Source organism: Anticarsia gemmatalis, chromosome 30 (genome assembly GCF_050436995.1).
Source record: "Anticarsia gemmatalis isolate Benzon Research Colony breed Stoneville strain chromosome 30, ilAntGemm2 primary, whole genome shotgun sequence".
Classification (NCBI taxonomy): Eukaryota; Metazoa; Arthropoda; class Insecta; order Lepidoptera; family Erebidae; genus Anticarsia; species Anticarsia gemmatalis.
The window spans coordinates 1,680,925-1,702,290 of NC_134774.1; the positions used below are offsets into that span (position 1 = coordinate 1,680,925).

Below are 21,366 nucleotides of genomic sequence, written 5' to 3' on the forward strand. Positions count from 1 at the left end.
GGCAATTTAAATCTGATTTTAGTCTTAAAAATAGATGAAAAAATTATCTAATTAATAATTTCAATATCTTAAACCTTACAATAACTATTCGAAAAACTTGTCATTTTTCAGAAGGAAAATATCAAAAAACATGTGTATTAAATTAGGTTTTTACGAATAGTGCACCACAGTTTAAGTAGGCAACATAAAATTTGTTAGAGATTATAACAATAATAAATTAATCTACTTAAAAATACATTTTCCTATAATAAGGCTTAAGAAAAGCTTCAATATAACTTTGAGTGTCTGATTCACACTACTGAAATCCGTTTCGAGGAAGTAAAAACCTGAAAACAAGAATTTCAGGGATAGTACATGTGGTGAAACAAATTGAAGATGTATGCCGTCGTTGTTACGTCTTCGTCACACGCAGTACTTTCCTAAACCATTTAGTTTAATTAAAAAATCAATGCGCAAAAACCATAAAATATTTCAAAATATGTCCGTTATTAATTAAAAACATACTGGAAAACTTGATAGTCATCACAGTGGGTAGAAATTAGGTATCCATTGTGTCAAATAATTATTTCTTATTTAAATTGCAGTACATAATTAGGCAGAATAAAATCGAATGCTAACAACTAAAACAAAAACTTTTAGGATCTAAAATAAAACTGATTAAGTAGGTATCTAATATAATGTTTTGTGACTTTTTGGGATTTATTAAGATTAAAAAAGCATTTGTTTTAACGTTAAAAACGTTACCAAAAGTATTTTTACTTTGTAAACAAACCGGGTTTTAAATTAAAAGAAAAACAATTGCAAAAAAAACAAAATAAGTATATTTCGTATTCCTTTAATGCCAATCTAAAGAAATAGATACACTTTTTTTTAATAGGCTCTAAATGGCGGCTAAATGCGTGCACTAACCTAAAAAAAAAACTGAAAAAATCGACTGTCATAAAAAAAACTAACCTCAAAAGTTTTCCTTCTTAGCAATGGCGAACGTAGGTAAAGTTTTAGCGACTATAAAAGCAGTGATCACTCGCTTAGTGTTCGCTTGTCATGGTATAATCGCGATATGGCAAGTGACTCTGTTCAAAGATGATGAATACTGGTTCCTGGCTTCTCCTATATTACTGCTGATCTTCGAAGGAGTTTTCACGCTAACGATCAAAGAGAATCAGGAGTGGAAATGGTAAGTAACATTGAAAATTCTATAAAATCTATACTAATATTATAAAGCTGAAGAGTTTTTTTGAACGCGCTAATCTTAGGAACTACTGGTGCGAATTGAAAAATATTTTACTGTTGGATAGCCTATTTATCGAGGAAGGCTGTATGTATATATCATCACGCTACGACCAATAGGAGCAGAGTACCAGTAAAAAATGTTAAAAAAACGGGGAAAATTATGACCCATTCCCTCTTATGTGACGCAAGCGAAGTTGCGCGAGTCAACTAGTTATTAATATATTTCTACTGCCCCCCCTCCAATTATTGGCTCTTTCAACCGTTTAACAAAATGTTATGAACTTACGAAAGCACTACCTTTCATAAAAAAATCACCATAATCGGTCCATCCAATAAATAGTTATGATTTAACAAACAGCAAAAAAAAATCAGACTAATTTAAAAACATTCTCCTTTTGTTTGAAGTCAGTTTAAAACTAACTAGCAAGTAGATTGTTCTTACAAACATTTGTATAAAAGAATCGCCCGAACAGGGACTTGAACCCTGGACCCTTGGATTAAAAGTCCAATGCTCTACCGACTGAGCTATCCGGGCCGTGACAAACCTGCTCGAAATAATAATGTACTAGCCCGCGACTTCGTTCGCGTGAAAATCATTTTCAGGGGTTATGTATGATAATATATGATAATATAGGACATTGTAAACAAAACAGTTCAACATTTCTTGAACTAAATGAGTAACATCCATCCATACGTTAAGACTTTCGTATGAATAATATTTTCACCCCCTTCGAAGGGAAATTTCCAAAAATCATCTCTCTCCTCTACATTTGCTAAGGAATGTTCATAGCAAATGTCAAGTTTCTACGCGCAGTAGTTTCGGCTGTGCGTTGTTCATCAGTCAGTAACGGAAGAGTTTCTTAAAAATTGATTGATAAAAATGAGAGATAAATATTAGTGATAAATATGCAAAGTCCCCAACCCGCACTTGGCCAGCGTGGTGGACTCAAGGCCTAGCCCCTCCCTCATTACGGGAGGAGACCCTTGCCCAGCAGTGGGGCAGTAATGGGTTAAATTTATTATTATATAATACTAGCTAGGTAGCGTGATGATATATAGCCTATAGCCTTCCTCGATAAATGGGCTTTCTAACACTGAAAGATTTTTTCAAATTGGATCAGTAGTTCCTGAGATTAGCGCCTTCAAACAAACAAATTCTTCAGCTTTATAATATTAGTATAGATATAGATTATAATATTAGTATAGATGTTTCGATTTTGGACCAACTAGAGACTGTTTGTGGCCACCGTTTCCCATATTAACCGACATCGAAAGAAGGAGGAGGTTCTCAAGTCTTCTAGTCCTTGCACGCAATCGAAATTGCAGGCAAAAGCTACTTAGTACATTATTATTTCGAGCGAGTATTTCACGGCCCGGATAGCTCAGTCGGTAGAGCATTGGACTTTTAATCCAAGGGTCCAGGGTTCAAGTCCCTGTTCGGGCGATTGTTTTATACTAATGTTTGTAAGAACAAAATAGTTGCTACTGTCTAACCGACTTCAAACAAAAGGAGGAGGTTTTTAAATTAGTCAGATTTTTGTTGCTGTTTGTTAAATCATAACTTTTTATTGGGATTTTGATGTATTTTTTTATGATGGTGCTTTCGTAAGTTCATAATATTTTGTTAAACAGTTGAAAGGGCCAATCATTGAGGGTGAGAAGTCGCAAAACTACGAATTACCCTAAAATGTTTATTAAAATTGTTTTACCCATTGCTGTCCCACTGCAGGGCAAAGGTTTTCTCCCAAACTAGGGAGGGGTTAGGCCTTGAGTCCACCACGCTAGCCAAGTGCGGGTTGGGGACTTTGCATGCCCTCAATAAATGTATTAAACTAACTATATCTGGACAAAGTCAGGCCAGTTTGCTAGTATACATATAATAAAAATGCAACGCGAAAGTTCAAAAGTTAGTATAATAAAAGGCCAATGGCAGGTTTATATGAAGAATTCGTACAGCTTATAAAATGTCATGTTTAGGTTTACTTTTTGTTTTAATTGGTAGCTAATATGATAGACAAGCTTATTTTAAAATTCTTATATTTTTAAAAGTTGGGAGGTAAAAGTTATGTCCATTTTAAGAAGCCCCGATAGTTCGCTAAATTGCTCAGATGCTGTCAAAACCACAATTCAAAACAACAGCAAATTGGCGGATGCGTAGACGTCAGACGAAAAGTGACGTCTCATGAGATTTTCTTTTTCTTTAGTTGTCAACAAATATAAGCCATGGACCAAAAATTATTATTTAAATAAACAAATACTTTCTTATTAATCCGGACTTCTAAAAATAATACTCCCAAATAAAAATAAGTGACTTGGTCCCCTTAATAAGTGGTACAAATTCTGTTACGAAACAACACAAACTTTCAGCTGTACGAAATCTGCCGATCTCCTTTATTTAAAAAAATTATTCATTACAATTATGTTTTCAAGATGAGTCTATGTTGTCGGCACTATAAAAAACTATACTTTATACACTTATGATAAAAAAGTAAATAAAAATTCTATGTAATTTTTTATCACTACAAGACTTTTACATTAATAAACTTCAGAATAACTTTATAAAGTTTTAAAGTTTATAAAATGATATCTAATGATCACTTGTTATAACGGTGAAGGAAAACATCGTGATGAATGACATGTCTGACAGTTGTTTAACACAGTTCTTGAAGTTCTTATTTGATTTTGGTTTTAGTAGCCCGGGTACTATAGTACTTATTATTCTGTGGCCCGGGGTTTAGTAACGTGCCCGGTATATGACAAGCTCGACCCTTATAACATGAGACTATCATTGTTAATGGTGAAACGTGGGTGTATTTTATACACTACTAGCTTTTACCCGCGACTTCGTCCGTCACCTGAATTTTCCAATGGGAATGCGTCATTTTCCCGGGGTAAAAAGTAGCCTATGTAAAGGACATAGGCTACTTTTTCGGGTATCAAAATATCTCCATACCAAATTTCATGCAAAATGATTCAGTAGTTTAGGCGTGATTGAGTAACAGACAGACAGACAGAGTTACTTTCGCATTTATAAGATTAGTATGGAAGTACCTAATTATACACTAGTACCTAAATATTATCTTAATCTTATTTATGCTATGACTAGAGAGTGTTCGGTAGTGTTAGTAGTAACTTCTACACCAACAAAATAATTTGGCGATGAAAAAGAGTGTCCAGGAGTTTCTTGCCAGCTCTTCTCATTGGCCCTACCTTCAGAACCGGCGGTAAATTCACTCTCTGTATCATTGACTATCATAAGTGTCAGTACTTGATCTATCCATATTCATACTAATATTATAAATGCAAAAGTAACTCTGTCTGTCTGTCTGTTACTCAATCACGCCTAAACTACTGAACCAATTTGCATGAGATTCGCTATGGAGATATTTTGATACCCGAGAAAGGACATAGGCTACTTTTTACCCCGGGAAAATGACGCATTTCCATGGGAAAATTCAGGTGGCGGACGAAGTCGCGGGTAAAAGCTAGTATTTAATAAATGATATGATTTTACATATCTGCCCACTATTTCGGATATAACAGGCATGATCTATACTAATATTATAAAGCTGGAGAGTTTGTTTGTTTGTTTGAACGCGCTAATCTCAGGAACTACTGGTCCGATTTGAAAAATTCTTTCAATGTTAGACAGACCATTTATCGAGGAAGGCTTTAGGCTATATACCATCACGCTACGGCCATAAGGAGCGGAGTAGCAACAAAAAAATGTTACAAAAACGGGGAAAATTATGATCCATTCTCTCTTATGTGACGCAAGCGAAGTTGCGCGGGTCAGCTAGTAATCTATATATTATTCCACGAGGCGTTGAAAACATTGTAACTTATATTTTATCGCTGTTCGCTGGCATGCTACAATGCTTCTGATAAATAGCATAGCGATTATCGACAATTTGGTGTATTGGTCATTCACATCATGTAGCTAAATAAAAACAGTTACCCGGATCAATCTTTAAAGTTAAGCTATGCTTGTCGAGGTTGTTCTTTGGATGGGTGACCATATTACATACCGAGTCCCGCTGTGTTTCGGATAGTACGTTAAATTGTTTGTCCCGGCTGACATTTTCAAAGATCTTTGATAGTTGTAAACTGTAGTCAGAAGCTTGAAAGTGTGACAACTAGTCTTATTGAAGGGTCGTGTTATATCCCAGGTAACTGTTGTGGAGGTCAGATAGACAGTCGCTCCATGTTAAATACTAGAATTCAGCTGCATCCGGTGAGACTGGAAGCCGACTACTACATAGTTGGAAGAAAGGTTAAGCTGATTTTGCCAGTTAAGTAACGTATGTTACGTTACTTAACAGCAGGGGCCGAAACAAGTTCCGAGGTCGAAAATACTGATTTTACTGACCAAAAATTCAAAAATACTGACCAAATACAGACCATTTCTAAACCGTTTTTCAGGTGAATGGTGTGAAATAACAAAAATACAAATACAGTCGAATTGAGAAGTCAAAATCCTTTTTTTAAGACTGTTAAAAAGCTTATTTTCGGTTATTGGTCTCCACCATCCCTGTAGTCAACCAGCATCGCCTTTTTAGTGTGTTAAAAAGCTTCGTTAATAACGAACTTTCAATCAGGTCTTACGAATTTTCAATCAGGTCTTACGAGTTTTCAGTCAGGTCTTACGAGTTTTCAATCAGGTCTTACGAGTTTTCAATCAGGTCTTACGAATTTTCAATCAGGTCTTACGAGTTTTCAATCAGGTCTTACGAGTTTTCAATCAGGTCTTACGAGTTTTCAATCAGGTCTTACGAGTTTTCAATCAGGTCTTACGAGTTTTCAATCAGGTCTTACGAGTTTTCAATCAGGTCTTACGAGTTTTCAATCAGGTCTTACGAAGTTTCGCAAAAGTGCGCAATGGCGCTAAAGCATTTTCACTTCAAAAATATTGATTTCAAAAAAATAGCAAATTTTAATTTGCTGTTCTATTGAAGTCATGTGATGCTTCAATACATGTATATGTTACTGTAAAAGCCCGAACTGTGGTAAATCCTAAGATTTTCCAGTATAACCTAAGATTTGCCAACTCTCAATGGTGAAAGTCCGAACAATTCTTTTATTTCGAACTTTTACCTCTATTCACTTGATGATGTCGAGATGTCGCCGGAGCACCGCTTCGCGGGGTGCTTTCCTGCATTGCATTGCATTCCTGCTGAGTGGTTTGAAAAAAAAATAACGACAAATAGCTTTGCTTCGCTCGCTCCCACCTTAGCCTTCTAACCTAACTTACCCATGTCGCTTTGCCCAAAACTCCTTCTTTATAACTATGTTACGGTATATAATTATACCGTTACATAGTTATGAAGAAGAAGTTTTGTATATACTGTATATGTTACAGTTTTTAAACTCCGGCTTGTTCGAACTTTTACCATTGAGAGTTGGTAAATCTTAGGTTTTACCTTAAAATCTTAGGATTTACCACTGTTCGGGCTTTTACAGTAACATATGTATTACGCAGATCATCAACATAATATCGAGCATCCAAAGCAGCCCTCTGATATGATTACTGGGCAAATCGAGAATGTAAGATTGGCCAACAGCAAAGGAAAACAAAAAAAAAACGTGTGTCAGTTTGGAAAAATACTGACAATACTGACCGATTTTCTAAAATACTGACTTTTACTGACCAGGTCCAAAAATACTGACTTTTACTGACTTTACTGACCTGTTTCGGCCCCTGTAACAGGCAAAATACCTTATTGTTTAACTAGCTGTCACATAAGAGAGAATGGAATCATAATTTTCCCCGTTTTTGTAACATTTTTTACCGGTACTCTGCTCCTATTGGTCATAGCGTGATGATATATAGCCTATCTAACACTGAAAGTTTTTTTCATAATCGGACCGAATCCTGAGATTAGCTCGTTCAAAAAAACAAACTCTTCAGCTTTATAATATTAGTATAGAATATAACATAGCTAAGTTACTTAACTCTACAAATACATGTAAACCACGCTTGATTAGTCTTTCACAATACCTGCTAAATGTCAACACCTAACCCGGTCCCTCTGTGAGGGCGCGATCGATATCACGGCGGAATGGGGTTGTTATCACTCGGGTCAAACCCGGGTTTAGGGTTATTCGCAGTATAAGCAAACAGCTTGAATAATTTCGCTTCATCTTAGTGTTGATATTCGCGCGGATCGATCTCTGAGGTTAAGCTATGCTTGCCGAGGTTGTTCTGTGGACCGGTCGTTAACAGTAGTCAGAAGCTTCAAAGTCTGACAACCAGTCTTACCGAAGGATATCGTGTTATAACCCAGGTATTGGGTTGTGGAGGTCAGATAGACAGACGCTCCATGTAAAACAATGGTATCCAGCTGCATCCGGTGAGACTGGAAGCCGACTCTAACATGGTTTGGAACAAAGGCTAAGCCAATATATATATATTAGTGTTGATCTTTTTCATCAATTCAAAATCATTTATTCATTCAGGTCAAATGCTGACACTTATGATAGTCTGTACAGAGAGTGAATTTACCGCCAGTTCGGAAGGTAGGGCCAATGAGAAGAGCTGGCAACGAACTCCTGCCCACTCTTTTTTTATCGGCAAATGGTTTTAACAATATCACTACATAGTATAAAACAAAGTCGCCCATTTTGTCTGTAGTCCCTTCGTATGCATAAAACTTTAAAACTACGCAACGGATTTTGATGCGGTTTTCACTAATAGAAAGAGTATTTTCTCCGACAGGTTTTTATATATAATTGAAATACATTGAAACTATATTAGCTGAGTTATAGCGATTTATGTCCAAGAAGTCAGGAAAAAAATCTAATTGAAGATTGCATTTGTGCGTGCGCCGCTTATACCGTTGGATACAAGTAAGAACAATGTATAGCAAAAACATTGGTCTTTATTAGTTCTACAAAAAAGTCCGCGATGACATATATCCAGCTTTTTTATTTAAGTCACAAAAACTACTTTTCTGTATTAAAAAAACATTTAATTCGTTGGGTGATGTTTAACTGGTGATATAACCAATAATACATATATCCTTATCAAAATAAGTAAGTTCATCATCACGAGCATTTAATTTAGATTATTTTTGCAGTTTACAGTGTGTTATTTAGACATATAGTTTAGGAGATATCACGATATTAGTATTGCGGCACGGTACGGGCCGGCCGCGGCGGCGGGGGCAGCGTCCCTATAAATATATGTGTAAATAGAAATATACTTATAATATGATTTAAGTTTCTACTTTAATAATTTTTTAATTTTAGGAAACGATTATCAGTATTATTGAATAAATATAGATTTAATATATGAAGAAAATGATAAAATACAATATAATAGTTAATAGAAATTGACAAATATTTATAATCATTGATTTATCGATAGTTCATCCATATCCATACTAATATTATAAATGCAAAGGTAACTCAGTCTGTCTGTCTGTCGGTCTGCTACTCAATCACGCCTAAACTACTGAACCAATTTGCATGAAATTAGGTATGGAGATATTTTGATACCCGAGAAAGGACATAGGCTATATATCATCACGCTACGACTAAAAGGAGCAGAGTACCAGTAATTAATGTTACAAAAACGGGGAAAAAAATTTCACCCATTCTCTCTTATTGGACGCAAGCGAAGTTGCGCGGGTCAGCTAGTTTCTGTATAAATCGTTGATGATGTAAGGAGCTGCTACCAACACTACCGAACACACAGGTCATAACATAAAATATTGTGGTGCTAATAAATAAAATATCAAATAGTCTTGGAAGTATGATGGGAGCATCTGCTTACATTATAAATATTAGTATTTAAAATCGTTTTTATAATATTAGCAGGACTAATAGAATTCTCAAATCCCAGAATTTTAATATGTGAATGACCTAAATCAGTCTAGCCTTTCTTCAAACTATGTTGTAGTCGGCTTCCTGCAGTCTCACCGGATGCAGCTGAATACCAGTATTTTACATGCAGCGACTGTCTATCTGACCTCCACAACACAGTTACCTGGGTTATAACACGATACCCTTCGGTAAGACTGGTTGTCAGACTTTCAAGCTTCTGACTACTGTTAACGACTGTCAACTACCGAAACACGGAGGTATTCGGGATGTTTAATATGGTAGCCCATCCACGGAACAACCTCGGCAAGCGTGTTGTTTGTATCATACTTATTCTTCATAATTTTAATATTATATAAATGCGAAAGTAACTCTATCTGTCTGTTACTCAATCACGCCTAAACTACTGAACCAATTTGCATGAAATTTGGCATGAAGGTATTTAGATACCCGAGACAGGACATAGGCTACTTTTTACCCCGGGAAATTGACGCATTCCAATGGGAATATTCAGTTGGCGGACGAAGTTCGCCGGGTCAGCTAGTGTACAATAAATTAGGTAGTTTCTATGAAAGTAAAGTTAAACGTTAACGAGTGTATTAGGCCTGTCATTAAGGCGAGCCAGGAAGCAGCTGTCATGTCTGCTAATGTTCCTTACTCATCGCCAAACAAGCGGGGTTTTACATTGTATTGGACTATTGCGTATTAAGTCATCAGGAAAATAACAATTGCAGATTTATATTTTGTATGTATGTATCAATATCATTTCGCTATAACTTTACATCTATACTTATACTTATACTTATATACTTATGTACTTATACTTATACTTATACTTATATAACATCACGCTACGGCCATTAGGAGCGAAGTAGCAACGAAAAATTTTACAAAAACGGGGAAAATTATGTCCCATTCTCTCTTCGGTGACGCAAGCGAAGTTGCGCGGGTCAGCTAGTATTCTATAAAACTCAATGGTGACTGACTGACATAGTGATCTATCAACGCACAGTCCAAACCACTGGACGGATCGAGCTGAAATTTGACATGCAGGTAGATGTTATGACGTAGACATCCACTAAGAAAGAATTTTGATTGACATTGACAATTCTACCGCCAAGGGGATAAAAAAGGGGATTATAGTTTGTATGAAAATCCTATGCAAAGGCAAAGATTTTATATTGCAACTTATGATCTTCATTTCTTCAAGAACTGTAATAAACAACTGTCAGACATGTCATTCATCACCATGTTTTCTTTCACCGTTATAACAAGTGATCATTGTTGTTAATACACACATCCCTTGGAAGTTTGGAACAGTGATTGGTGTGTTGCCTCGTGGCAACGTCTATACGCACTTCGATACTTTGCAGCATATGCAACATTGTCGCCAATGTTGCGACGATGTTGGCTCATTGACCGGCCCCACCTTTCAGTTTCACCGTCGACTGACGCCGTTGTCATTCATACAGGCTTATCGACCGAGTTTGACCCTCCTTTAAGCATCTTACCTGTTTATAGATATACCTCTTTTTTTCACCGGTCGGTAAACGATCAGTGTGTTAACGCGGACATTACATAGATGTAGGTGCAGTGTTCGAGCGCGGTCGGTAAACGGTTTAAGCAACCGTTGGCGCGGTCATTCCATAGATGGGTGACCGCATAATGGTATTTGAACAGGGTGTCTCCGTGCTTCGGAGGGCACGTAAATAGTCGGTCCCGGTTGTAGTCGATTAAGATAACAGTCGTTAAGTCACGTCAAATGTCTTTCGGGCTTGAACAACTTTGACACTAGGTTGACCACTAACCATACGATAGATAGACTTGAAACAGTCATTAGTATATACAGCTCTTAGTAGTATGTATGAACTTGTAATTAAATCTTTTCTCTACTTTATTGAAAAACTAGCTGACCCAAGCAACTTCGCTTTCGTCACATAAGAGAGAATGAGTCATAATTTTCCCCGTTTGTGTAACATTTTGTATTGGTACTCAGGTCCTATTGATCGTAGCGTAGATATATAGCCTATAGCCTTCCTCGATAAATGGGCTATCTAACACCGAAATAATTTTTCAAATCGGACCAGTAGTTTCCGAGATTAGCGCGTTCAAACAAACAAACAAACAAACAATCAAACAAACAAACAAACTCTTCAGCTTTATAATATTAGTATAGATAAAATAAAAAAGCTCTAAGTTAATAAACTCATATTGTCCCCAGGTTCTGTCCATCAGTCTTCCTGTACCTCGGACTGGTGGTACCAGCGATATGGCTGCTAGAACTACACAAAGTGGACCTCCGTCTCCAGAAGAAGATGAACCATACCGTGGTAGAAGTAAGTGACCTCTGTTTAACCTTTTACTACAATAAGTTGGGTAAGCACAACTAGTTCATTAAAATGAAATAAATATTTTTAGCACTTAGCTTGCAATTTTCAATAATGCACTAACTCATCGTCTCGTTCACTCACTCACTCATTTACTCATCCCAAAACACCCTCATTGAATCATTCACTCATTCACCCATCCCAAAACTCCCTCATTCAATCATTAACTCACTTACTCATAATTCTAGATGATTCCTGAAATACTAGTATTTTCACTGAAATTTCTAACTATCTCCAGAAATTAGGAAACCCCATACTCAATCATGTCTTTTCGCACTACAGTTTCCCATCTCGATTCCTCTTAGACCAGAGAGAGAAAGCTATCATTCTAAAAGAGGTTTTTTGACAACTCCCACACCAAAAATCTCTTGTGTCGCGGGAACTTTTCAAAACAAATATTCTGTTCCTATGGTTCCTATGGGAATCGAACCACCAACGCACTGGTATTGACGATTGACGAGGTGACCACTTTAACCCAGAGGCCGTTAGAATCATATTTAGTCCGGGAAAAAGTCTTTTCGCATTATATTATGTATGAACTTGTAATAAAATCTCTTTGGCTTCAAGAATCACAAATGAGTACACGGTTCATTAGGTTTCTTTCAGTGAGCTCGTGAGGTACCCATATATCGAGCTTTATTGTGTAGAGAAAAGATTTTATTACAAGTTCTTAAAACTATAATACGAAAAGACTTTTTCGCCGACCAATTATTATTATCAAATTTTATTTGTCCACAGACGGAGATCCCGATCCCTGGAGCGACGAAAATCCCCACAGACATGTGGGTGACTCTTATAGAACAGTTCCTCATGCTGACCCTCATAGTAGGAAGGTGGTTGCTGCCTAAAGGAGACCTGACGAGGGACCAGCTCAGCCAGTTGTTGCTGGTTTATATTGGTAAATGAATTTCGAAAATATATTTTTTCTAGTTTTCCCTTAAAAAGACAACTCCCGCGCTAAGAATTGCTCTTGTGTCGCGGGGACTTTGCAAACATACAAACAAACCCGAAACAATTGTTTGCAGAGCACAATTAATTGTTCTGTGTGGGAATCGAACCACTCGGCGTAATGCTGCCTCCGTGGCGCAATGGTTTAGGTCACCATGTTGCTATCATTGCGTCGGAAGGTCGTAGGTTCGATTCCCACACGGAACAATTATTTGTACGAACCACGAACAAATGTTTCGGGTCTGGTTGTACTTTGTGTCGGTTATTTGTATGTTTGTAAAAGTCCCCGCGACACAAGAGCAAATGTTAACGCGGGATTTTTCTGTTAAAAAAAATCAAATGAATTTTATTATCGTATGGTTAGTGGTCAACCTAGTGTCAAAGCCTAGTGTAGGGACAAATCTTTGTGTGATGAGCACGAGTATTTGTTCTGAGCCTGGTTGTCAATTTATCTATATAAGTATGTATTTAGAAGTATATAAGTATGTTTATCAGTTATTTGGTTACAGTACAAGCTCTACTTAGTTTGGAATCAAATGACCGTGTGTGAGTTGTCCAATAATATTTATTTATTTATCTAAATAAAATTATGATTATTCTTCTATCAGGTACAGCAGCAGACATAATAGAATTCTTCGACTCGTTCAAAGATGAGAAAGTGGCTACAGAAAAAGTCCTAGTCCTCCTCACGCTAGCCATCTGGTCGTGGTCCCTCATGCAGTTCACGGTCGTGCTGACTGCAACGAAAAGCCGCAAGTCTCGGGGGGCAGCAAATAGGTCAGACATGTAGGTATACACACGACGCACGCCCGCCCATCTACACTGACTGCACTTATTGTTTGGGGGGAAAAGGGAATTTAAAAAAATAAAAAAAAAATTTTTTGAACATGCTGTATATTTTGTGTTTTTTGTGAACAGCCTGTATTGTTATTGTTTTTTGGGTCAACCTGTATATTTTTATTTTTTTACACACCCTATATTTTGTGTTTTTTTTGGGACATCCTGTATATTTTCGGTTTTCTGGGACATCATGTATATTAGTTTTTTGGGACATTCTGTTTTTATTGTTTTCAAAACACCTTTGACATTGTTGTTTTGTACGAAACCCTTTTGCTTTGATTTCAATTTTAATACAATATTTCTAATTCAAACCTAGAAATCAACACACCCTTATCATTTAGAAATAATATTTTTAAATAATATTTTGTTTTTTCTTAGAAATGTATTAACTAATTAAATTTATTTTAATTATTTTGCAATAATTGCTCTTAATTTAAATTTTTTCATCAAATAATGTTACTACGCCACATTCAATCATATACAGGTTGTTCAAAAAACCGCAAACCAAAAAACACTAAATAAATTCCCTTTTCTCAACTAACGGCTAATACTTGTATACATAATCTATAAATAATTTATTATATAAATATATTTCTGTCATAAAATATATTTTCATATATTTAATCCAATATTGAATATAACACAAGCTCATGAAAACATGCTTTGTGGCTTTTCTGTGTATTTCTTTCAGGTATATAACACGCCATATAACTTTATGTGTCTGAATATAGCAACAAACCGCTGCGCAATAGACGAAACATAAATACAATAGAGCGAATGAAAGAACCAATCATCGTCGTTCCGTCTCCGTCACTCGTTCTCCTTAAATACGTCTTTTTAACCCTCGATGCAAAAAGAGGGGTGTTATAAGTTTGTCGTGTTTGTCTGTCTGTTTGTCTCTCTGTCTCTCTGTGTCTGTGTGTGTGTCTGTCTGTCTGTAATAACTCCCGAACGGATGCGGCGATTTCAATTTAGTTTTTTTGGCATTAAAGGTGAGAGTGGGGAGATTAACGGAATGTCTGCAAATATACTCGGATGGGGTCTCAAATAGCTACGTATGATGAGAAAGTTGGTGGTGGGACAATTTGAATGGCTTCACCTATCCTAAACTACCTATAAAAAGTATGAAATAAAACATTACAAAAAAATACACTTCTAAATGTGCCAAGAGGCAGATCAGCAACACATATCTTAAAATAACTAACCTACATACATTTTGCAAGATGAAGCTTCTTTGATTATTTTTTACTTTTTAAATGGAAATTAAGTTTTGGTCGGGGGTAATCAATAATTTTAAAAACTTAAATTTTTGATATTTTTTTTATGTATTGCTGACACTGCCTCTTGGCGCATTCAGAAGTGCATGCGACTACCAAGAAGTGGTCTCGGGTTCAAATAGGTCGGGGAAAAAGTCGTTTTTGATTTTTTCAGTTAAATTTTTTTTTGAATTTCCCGGAGGTAAAAAGTCACCTCTCACAGGTCGTGTGGTCGTCCCACCGCGCTATGAGAGTGATGTAATAGAGAGTGTACCTGTGTATTGTACACACGACACTATAAACTAACTACACCACAATTGGCTGGTCTCAATGAAACTGGCCGCCGAATATCGGTAATATGTCCTTTTATGTTTCGTCTTCTGGGCAGCGGCGTGCTGTTGTATTCAAACACACGGAGATAAAAAATGCTCTACAGCCGTCCTCAAAAAGGATAAACTGGGTAAAATGTATGGATGTGTATAAAACAGAAGTTTGTAGGATTCACAGCAAGTGTTGTTCTTTGGTCTCTCTTAGCCTACATAAAAATAAACGTAATTTTGTGCATGTTTATTTGAAACTAAAGGCCGCCCGCGACTTCGTCCGCGTGGAAACCCTTCCCGTGTTAATCTCAAACCCTCGGGAACTCCGGGATAAAAAGTAGCCTATGTGTTATTCTGGGTCTTCAGCCACCTACATAGCAAATTTCATCGTAATCGGTTTGGCAGTATTTGCGTGAAAGAGTTACTACTTTTTATCCCGAAGTTCTCGAGGGATCGGGATTTACACGGGAAGGGTTTCCACGCGGACGAAGTCACGGGCGGCCTCTAGTTGTTTATATTTTGCCAATTATATTATAGAATCTGGAGCTCTAGGGGCATTATGCCATTAGAAGTTGAGACGTTTGGGAACTGAAATTCTATTGAGCAATAGAATTTCACAACATTCTAGCTCCAATTTAGTGCAATATTATGTTCTAATTATGACCTTAGACCCTAAATAAACCTTTGTTCACAGGAACAGCCGTGCTTGTTGCTGCACCATCGAAGTTTGCGCTATAATCATGAACATAGCACTGCAAGATGCGCCGTTCTTAGCCTTCAGACTGCTAATTATTTGTCACTACAAGATTATCAATTATATGAATATTTTCTTCACTTGTAAAAATACATTGGTAAGTACTTATAATATGTACCATCATCGCTTAGCCTTTCTTCCAATTAAGTTGGAGTCGGCTTACAGTCTCACCGGATGCAGCTGAATACCAGTGTTTTACATGAAGCGACTGTCTATCTGACCTCCACAACACAGTTACCTGAGTTATAACACGATACCTAGTAAGACTGGTTGTCAGACTTTCAAGCTTCTGACTACTGTTAACGACTGTCAAAGATCTTCGAAATTGACAGCCGGGACCCACAATTTAACGTGCCTTCTGAAACACGGAGGAACTCGATATGTATGAGATGGTCACCCATCCATAGAACAACCTCGGCAAGTGTAGCTTAACCTCAGAGATCGATCCGCGCGGCTGTTGTTGACTAAGCCATATATAAGTATAATATGAACAAATAACTAGTAATTAGTGTTCATATTTATAGTAGTACTAGCTGACCCGCGCAGCTCCGCTCGCGCTTTCTTGTTTTTATTTAATACCGCGCAATTACAAATTTATTCACCTTTTACACCTTCTCTGGACTTCCACAAATAATTCAAGACCGATATTAGCCAAATCGGTCCAGCCGTTTACGAGTTTTTGCGAGACTAACGAACAGCAATTCATTTCTTTATATATATAATTCTTCTGTAAGTGTGTATGTCACTGAACTTCTCTTAAACGACTGGACAATGTTTTTTTATTTAATTTTTATGGCAAAACAACGTTTGCCGGGTCAGCTAGTATATATATATAGATTGTAGTGTTACTTGCATTGGACATACCAACTTATACCACTCGGCTATCACTGTTCAACATTTTTCAGTCTAATTACTGTTCTCTTTCAGGTAATTCTACTACAAATATACCGTCTCTACGTGTTACACTTGGAGACGGTAGACGAAGGGAACGGAGGTTCAGTGTACCGGAAGACTAGGAGACATAAGTCCAGCGAACGGAAGGAGAAGAAACATAGGTGAGAAAGAGATAGCTATAGAGAGATGTGTGAGAGTGAGTGAGATGGAAGAACTGATCATCAAATGTTTGTACGTAAGACTAGTTGACACAAGTCCAGCGAACGGAAGGAGAAGAAACATAGGTGAGAAAGAGATAGATATAGAGAGATGTGTGAGAGTGAGTGAGATGAAAGAACTGATCATCAAATGTTTGTACGTAAGACTAGGAGTCACAAGTCCAGCGAACGGAAGGAGAAGAAACATAGGTGAGAAAGAGATAGATATAGAGAGATGTATGAGAGGGAGTGAGATGGAAGAAGTGATCATCAAATGATTTTATGTATGTTATGTTGCTGACCCTGCAACTTCGCTAGCGTGACATAAGAGAGAACCATACATTTCTCGAGTTTTTTTTACATTTTTCGTTAATAATCCGCTCCTAATGGTCGTAGCGTGATGTTATATACTCTAAAGCCTTCCTCGATAAATGGTAATGGTAATAAAATAATAAATTTAACCCATTACTGTCCCATTGGTGGGCAAGGGTCTCCTCCTGTAATGAAGGAAGGATTAGGCCTTGAGTCCACCACGCCGACCAATTGCGGGTTGGGAACTTTGCATACCTTCAAGAACTGTTCTAAAGAACTCTCAGAAATGCAAGGTTTCATCACGATGTTTTCCTTCACCATTGGAACAAGTGATAATTTTTTCTAACACACACATAATTTCAAAAGTCATTGGTGTGTTGCCTTGCGTACGAACGTATAATCATTTAATTTTATTTACTTGCAGTAAACATAAATCAAAGCGCCACAAGAAAAAGCACGGCATCGGCGAGACTTCCATATCAGTGATTAGTGACAGAAGACATGATCGAGCTGATGGTGGAAGAATAAGGTATGTGAATAAATAAATTTTCTTCTTATCGTATGGTTAGTGGTCAACCTAGTGTCAAAGTTGTTCAAGCCCGAAGGTCTTTGACGTGGCTTAACGACTGTTATCTTAATCGACAACAACCGGGACCGACTTTTTACGTGCCCTCCGAAGCACGGAGACGCCCAGTTCAAATATGCGGTCACCCATCTATGGAATGACCGCGCCAACGCCAATTTTCCACGTTTTTTGTAACATTTTTCGTTGCTACTCCGCTCCTAATGGCCGTAGCGTGATGTTATATAGCCTAAACCCTTCCTCGAGAAATGGTCTATTCAACACAAAAATATTTTTTCAATTCGAACCAGTAGTTCCTGTGATTAGCGCGTTCAAACAAACAAACTCTTCAGCTTTATAATATTAGTATAGATCAACTAATTTTTATACCTACAAAACTTATAACAACAGCTACTAACTAACACTATTCTTTCATTACGCTTTGAAACTAAAGCTTCAAGCCTGTAACAAAGGCTTGACCCTTTAGATAGCCTCGCTATAACCCGTATATATATCGTAAGGTTTGAACCTTGACACCGCCGGGTTTTAGAGACGGGGTTGTGTCGATAAAAGGGTTCTTGAATTTTCTTGTTTTCTTTTTTTTTGTTCTATAAGAACATGTCAGTCCTATTAGACCTTACCTTAAAACTATTAATTAATATCAACTTATTAATTAATGAATAATAATCTCATACAAAGTTCGTACCAGCCCATAGCCCGATATGAAGTAAATAAAAAAAAATATTTTTAATCAAATATTTTTGTTGTTAAATATACAACTCCCGCACTAAGATTTCCTCTTGTGTCGCAGGGACTTTTACAAACATACAAACAACGGACACAAAATATAACGAGACCCTAATATTTGTGGATAGTACAAACAATTTTGACTGCCTCTGTGGCGCAGTGGTTAAGATCATCACGCAGCTACCATTGCGTCGGGAGTAGGTTCGATTCCCACACGGAAAAAATATTTGTGCAATCCACAAATAATTGTTTCGGGTCTGGTTGTACTTTGTGTCCGTTGTTTGTATGTTAGTAAAAGTCCCCGCGACACAAGAGCAATTCTAACCCCCGGTTTCTGAGGTACATTGAGCCGTAAGCGGTAGTTTATCTATTCAATAGTGCAAAAACTCATAAAAAAACGCTATTGAATAGATAAACTACCGTTAAATTTACTCAGTAACCGGGGGTAAGTGCGGGAGTTGTCTTTTTTTTTTCATAAAAAGTAAACTTGGTAAAGGTTTTTTCGAAAAATAAGTGTTTATACGAGCTAAGACGCGACGGGCTGTTAGTTTAATATATCGATGTTACAACCCCATCCCTCGAGGGCGCGGCAAATGATCTTTTGTATACATATTTGTATATAGTTCGTACTACCCTTTGATTCCACCAGTATTTCTACTCAGGTTAGTGGTTTATACAAATCTAAATCGTATGGTTAGTGGTCGGTCTTTAGTCTTATAACATCTTACAACGAGGCGCTCGTGGATAGTTGCACTCACCGGTCGGTAAACGATCAGTGGGTTAAGCAACCTTGGCGCGGACATACCATAGATGGGTGGCCGCATAGTAGTATTTGAACTGAGCGTCTCCGTGCTTCGGAGGGCACGTAAAAAGTCGGTCCCGGTTGTTATCAATAAGATAACAGTCGTTAAGCCATGTCAAAGGCCTTCGGGCTTGAACAACTTTGACACTAGGTTGACCACTAACTATACGACAAAAAAAAAGTCTTATAACTTAGAAGAACTTTAGCATGGATGATTGTGATATAAGTACTAACAGACCTGGCAAACGTTATTTATTTTTGTAATATTTAAAATATTATGGGTGGGCCAGATCTACTCAATATGCACACAAAATTTCATGAACCCACAATTTAACGTGCCATCCGAAACACGGAGGAACTCGATATGTATAAGATGGTCACCCATCCACAGACCAACCTCGGCAAGCGTAGCTTAACCTCAGAGATCGCACGGTTGTTGTTAAAGTTAATTATTTTGTTTCAGAGCAATAATATTGACGAATTCGGATGAAATTAAAGAATTGGAGCTGAATAAAATATTTAAAGATCAGATTTCCGTTGAAAATGAAAAGAAGAAAGGGTAAGTATTATTTTATTACTACTAGCAGCTCTTACCAACTTTGTCCAGGTAACAGATAGTACAGTTATATCCCATTGATCCCATTCCCGTGGGAATTTTGATCCCGGCGATCCCAAACAAATGTCGTTCTAAGACATGTTAAAAAAATACTTAATTTTGTGTATGTGACCTAAAGTTATGCCCGTATGTACATACATTTTGATGATTAATTTACATTTATATAAAGAAAAATAAATAACATATAATAAATATTATATTTATATGTTGAAAGGTAAATTCATTAGTATCTAGAGTTCTAAACCAGTGTTTCTTAATCTGTAGTTTGTAGACCCCAGGGGTCACTGAGTAATATATGGGGTCCACGAAAATATGTATTTAATAGTGTTAAAGTAATGTAGCGCGCGCTATAAAATTTTTACTAGCGATCTATTTATTGATTACTTTTTATAATTTATTATTACATGAATACTATTTATGTACAAACGAAAAAATAAATATAATTAAAATAAATTTAAGCATCATAAAATATCTCCGCATCGCCGTCCTCGGGTAACGTGCCCAGCAGCAAGGCTGGCAGCATTGCCACGTTGAATAGCAAAACGATTAATTTTAAGATTAAAAATTTAACTTATTTCAAACAATATCTTTCTACCCGCAGTAAGAAAAAACAGAAATCTGAAAGCTCCGAAGAATCTTTGAACAACGTGCACCATACTACAGACGACTCGGGTATTTGACATCACCGGGTCCGTAGGGAGAGCCCTAAGCGGAGCCCTAGAAGAGAGAAGAAAGACGACAGACATAAAGAAAAGAAAAAGAAGAAAAAACATGACACTAGTGACAGTGACACTGACAGCTCGAGTTGAAAGAAAAAATATATTGTCTTTGCGTTAAATTGTCTATGGTTTGAAATGGAGTCTCGGGCTTTTGAGAAGTTGTTGGCTACTTAAGCCTGTTGGGTAAACTCTTCTAAATTTTGTAAAAATGGTGTGGATTTTTTTTGATAATATTATATGGAGTTAATTGTTATTAAACATTACTTAAATATGTTTTGAAGTACTGAATTTCGTATTCTTGTTGCTATATTTAAACACACCCTCTTATTCATAAAAATATATGAAGTTATGAAAGGCTTATAAAGAGTTTTGTTACTTTCACTCCTTAGCGAAATGAAAAAGAGGAAACATACTATAGTAGTTTTTTAACTGAAATAGGCTTATAGTGTGTTTATGAATAAGAGGGACAATGTTAAATGGTGCCTTTTAAGCCTAGGTTTCTGGACGTTTTGGCCTGTGGTTGGTGTTGTCTGATTGCGTTTAAATCTATATAATATTATTAATAAGCAATTCGAAAGTTTCGAAATTATTGTAAAAAATTGAAATAAAAATTTATAGAAATCATGTTAAATATAAGATTTTATATCGATAATAGATATTGTTTAAAAATTGTAGAGAATTTTATAAAAAAACGTTTTTGCTAATGTAAAGTTAATGGCTTTTTAGAATATTGTCTTGACTTTTAGTCTATAATATGTATGATGGGATGTGAGCCCTTTGGCGTGGGTTCGATTCCTTCGAGAGAATTATTCTTTATTTCATGTAAATTTTTGTAGTACCTATATAATTATACGAGTATACTTTTGTGCGGTTGCTATTATGTCCGACTGCTGATCGTAATGTCCCGGGTTCAATTCCCGGTTCGGGTAAAGTAAAATAAAATATAATAAATAATAAT

At 36.6% G+C, this 21,366-nt stretch overlaps 1 protein-coding gene and 2 non-coding genes across 3 annotated transcripts; 2 read left to right on the forward strand and 1 right to left on the reverse strand.

The window, feature by feature from the left end:
* Positions 1-977: 977 nt before the first annotated feature.
* Positions 978-16,928, forward strand: LOC142985383 (transmembrane protein 26). Its single transcript, XM_076133511.1, has 7 exons — positions 978-1,177; positions 11,276-11,403; positions 12,133-12,339; positions 12,998-13,175; positions 15,500-15,656; positions 16,487-16,614; positions 16,694-16,928. The coding sequence occupies exons 1-7, from the start codon at positions 978-980 to the stop codon at positions 16,926-16,928; spliced, it is 1,233 nt and encodes a 410-aa protein (XP_075989626.1).
* Positions 1,696-1,768, reverse strand: TRNAK-UUU (transfer RNA lysine (anticodon UUU)). The gene has a single exon. It is a non-coding gene; the product is annotated as a tRNA-Lys (tRNA).
* TRNAK-UUU (transfer RNA lysine (anticodon UUU)) lies at positions 2,605-2,677 on the forward strand. Its single transcript has one exon. It is a non-coding gene; the product is annotated as a tRNA-Lys (tRNA).
* Positions 16,929-21,366: the final 4,438 nt, after the last annotated feature.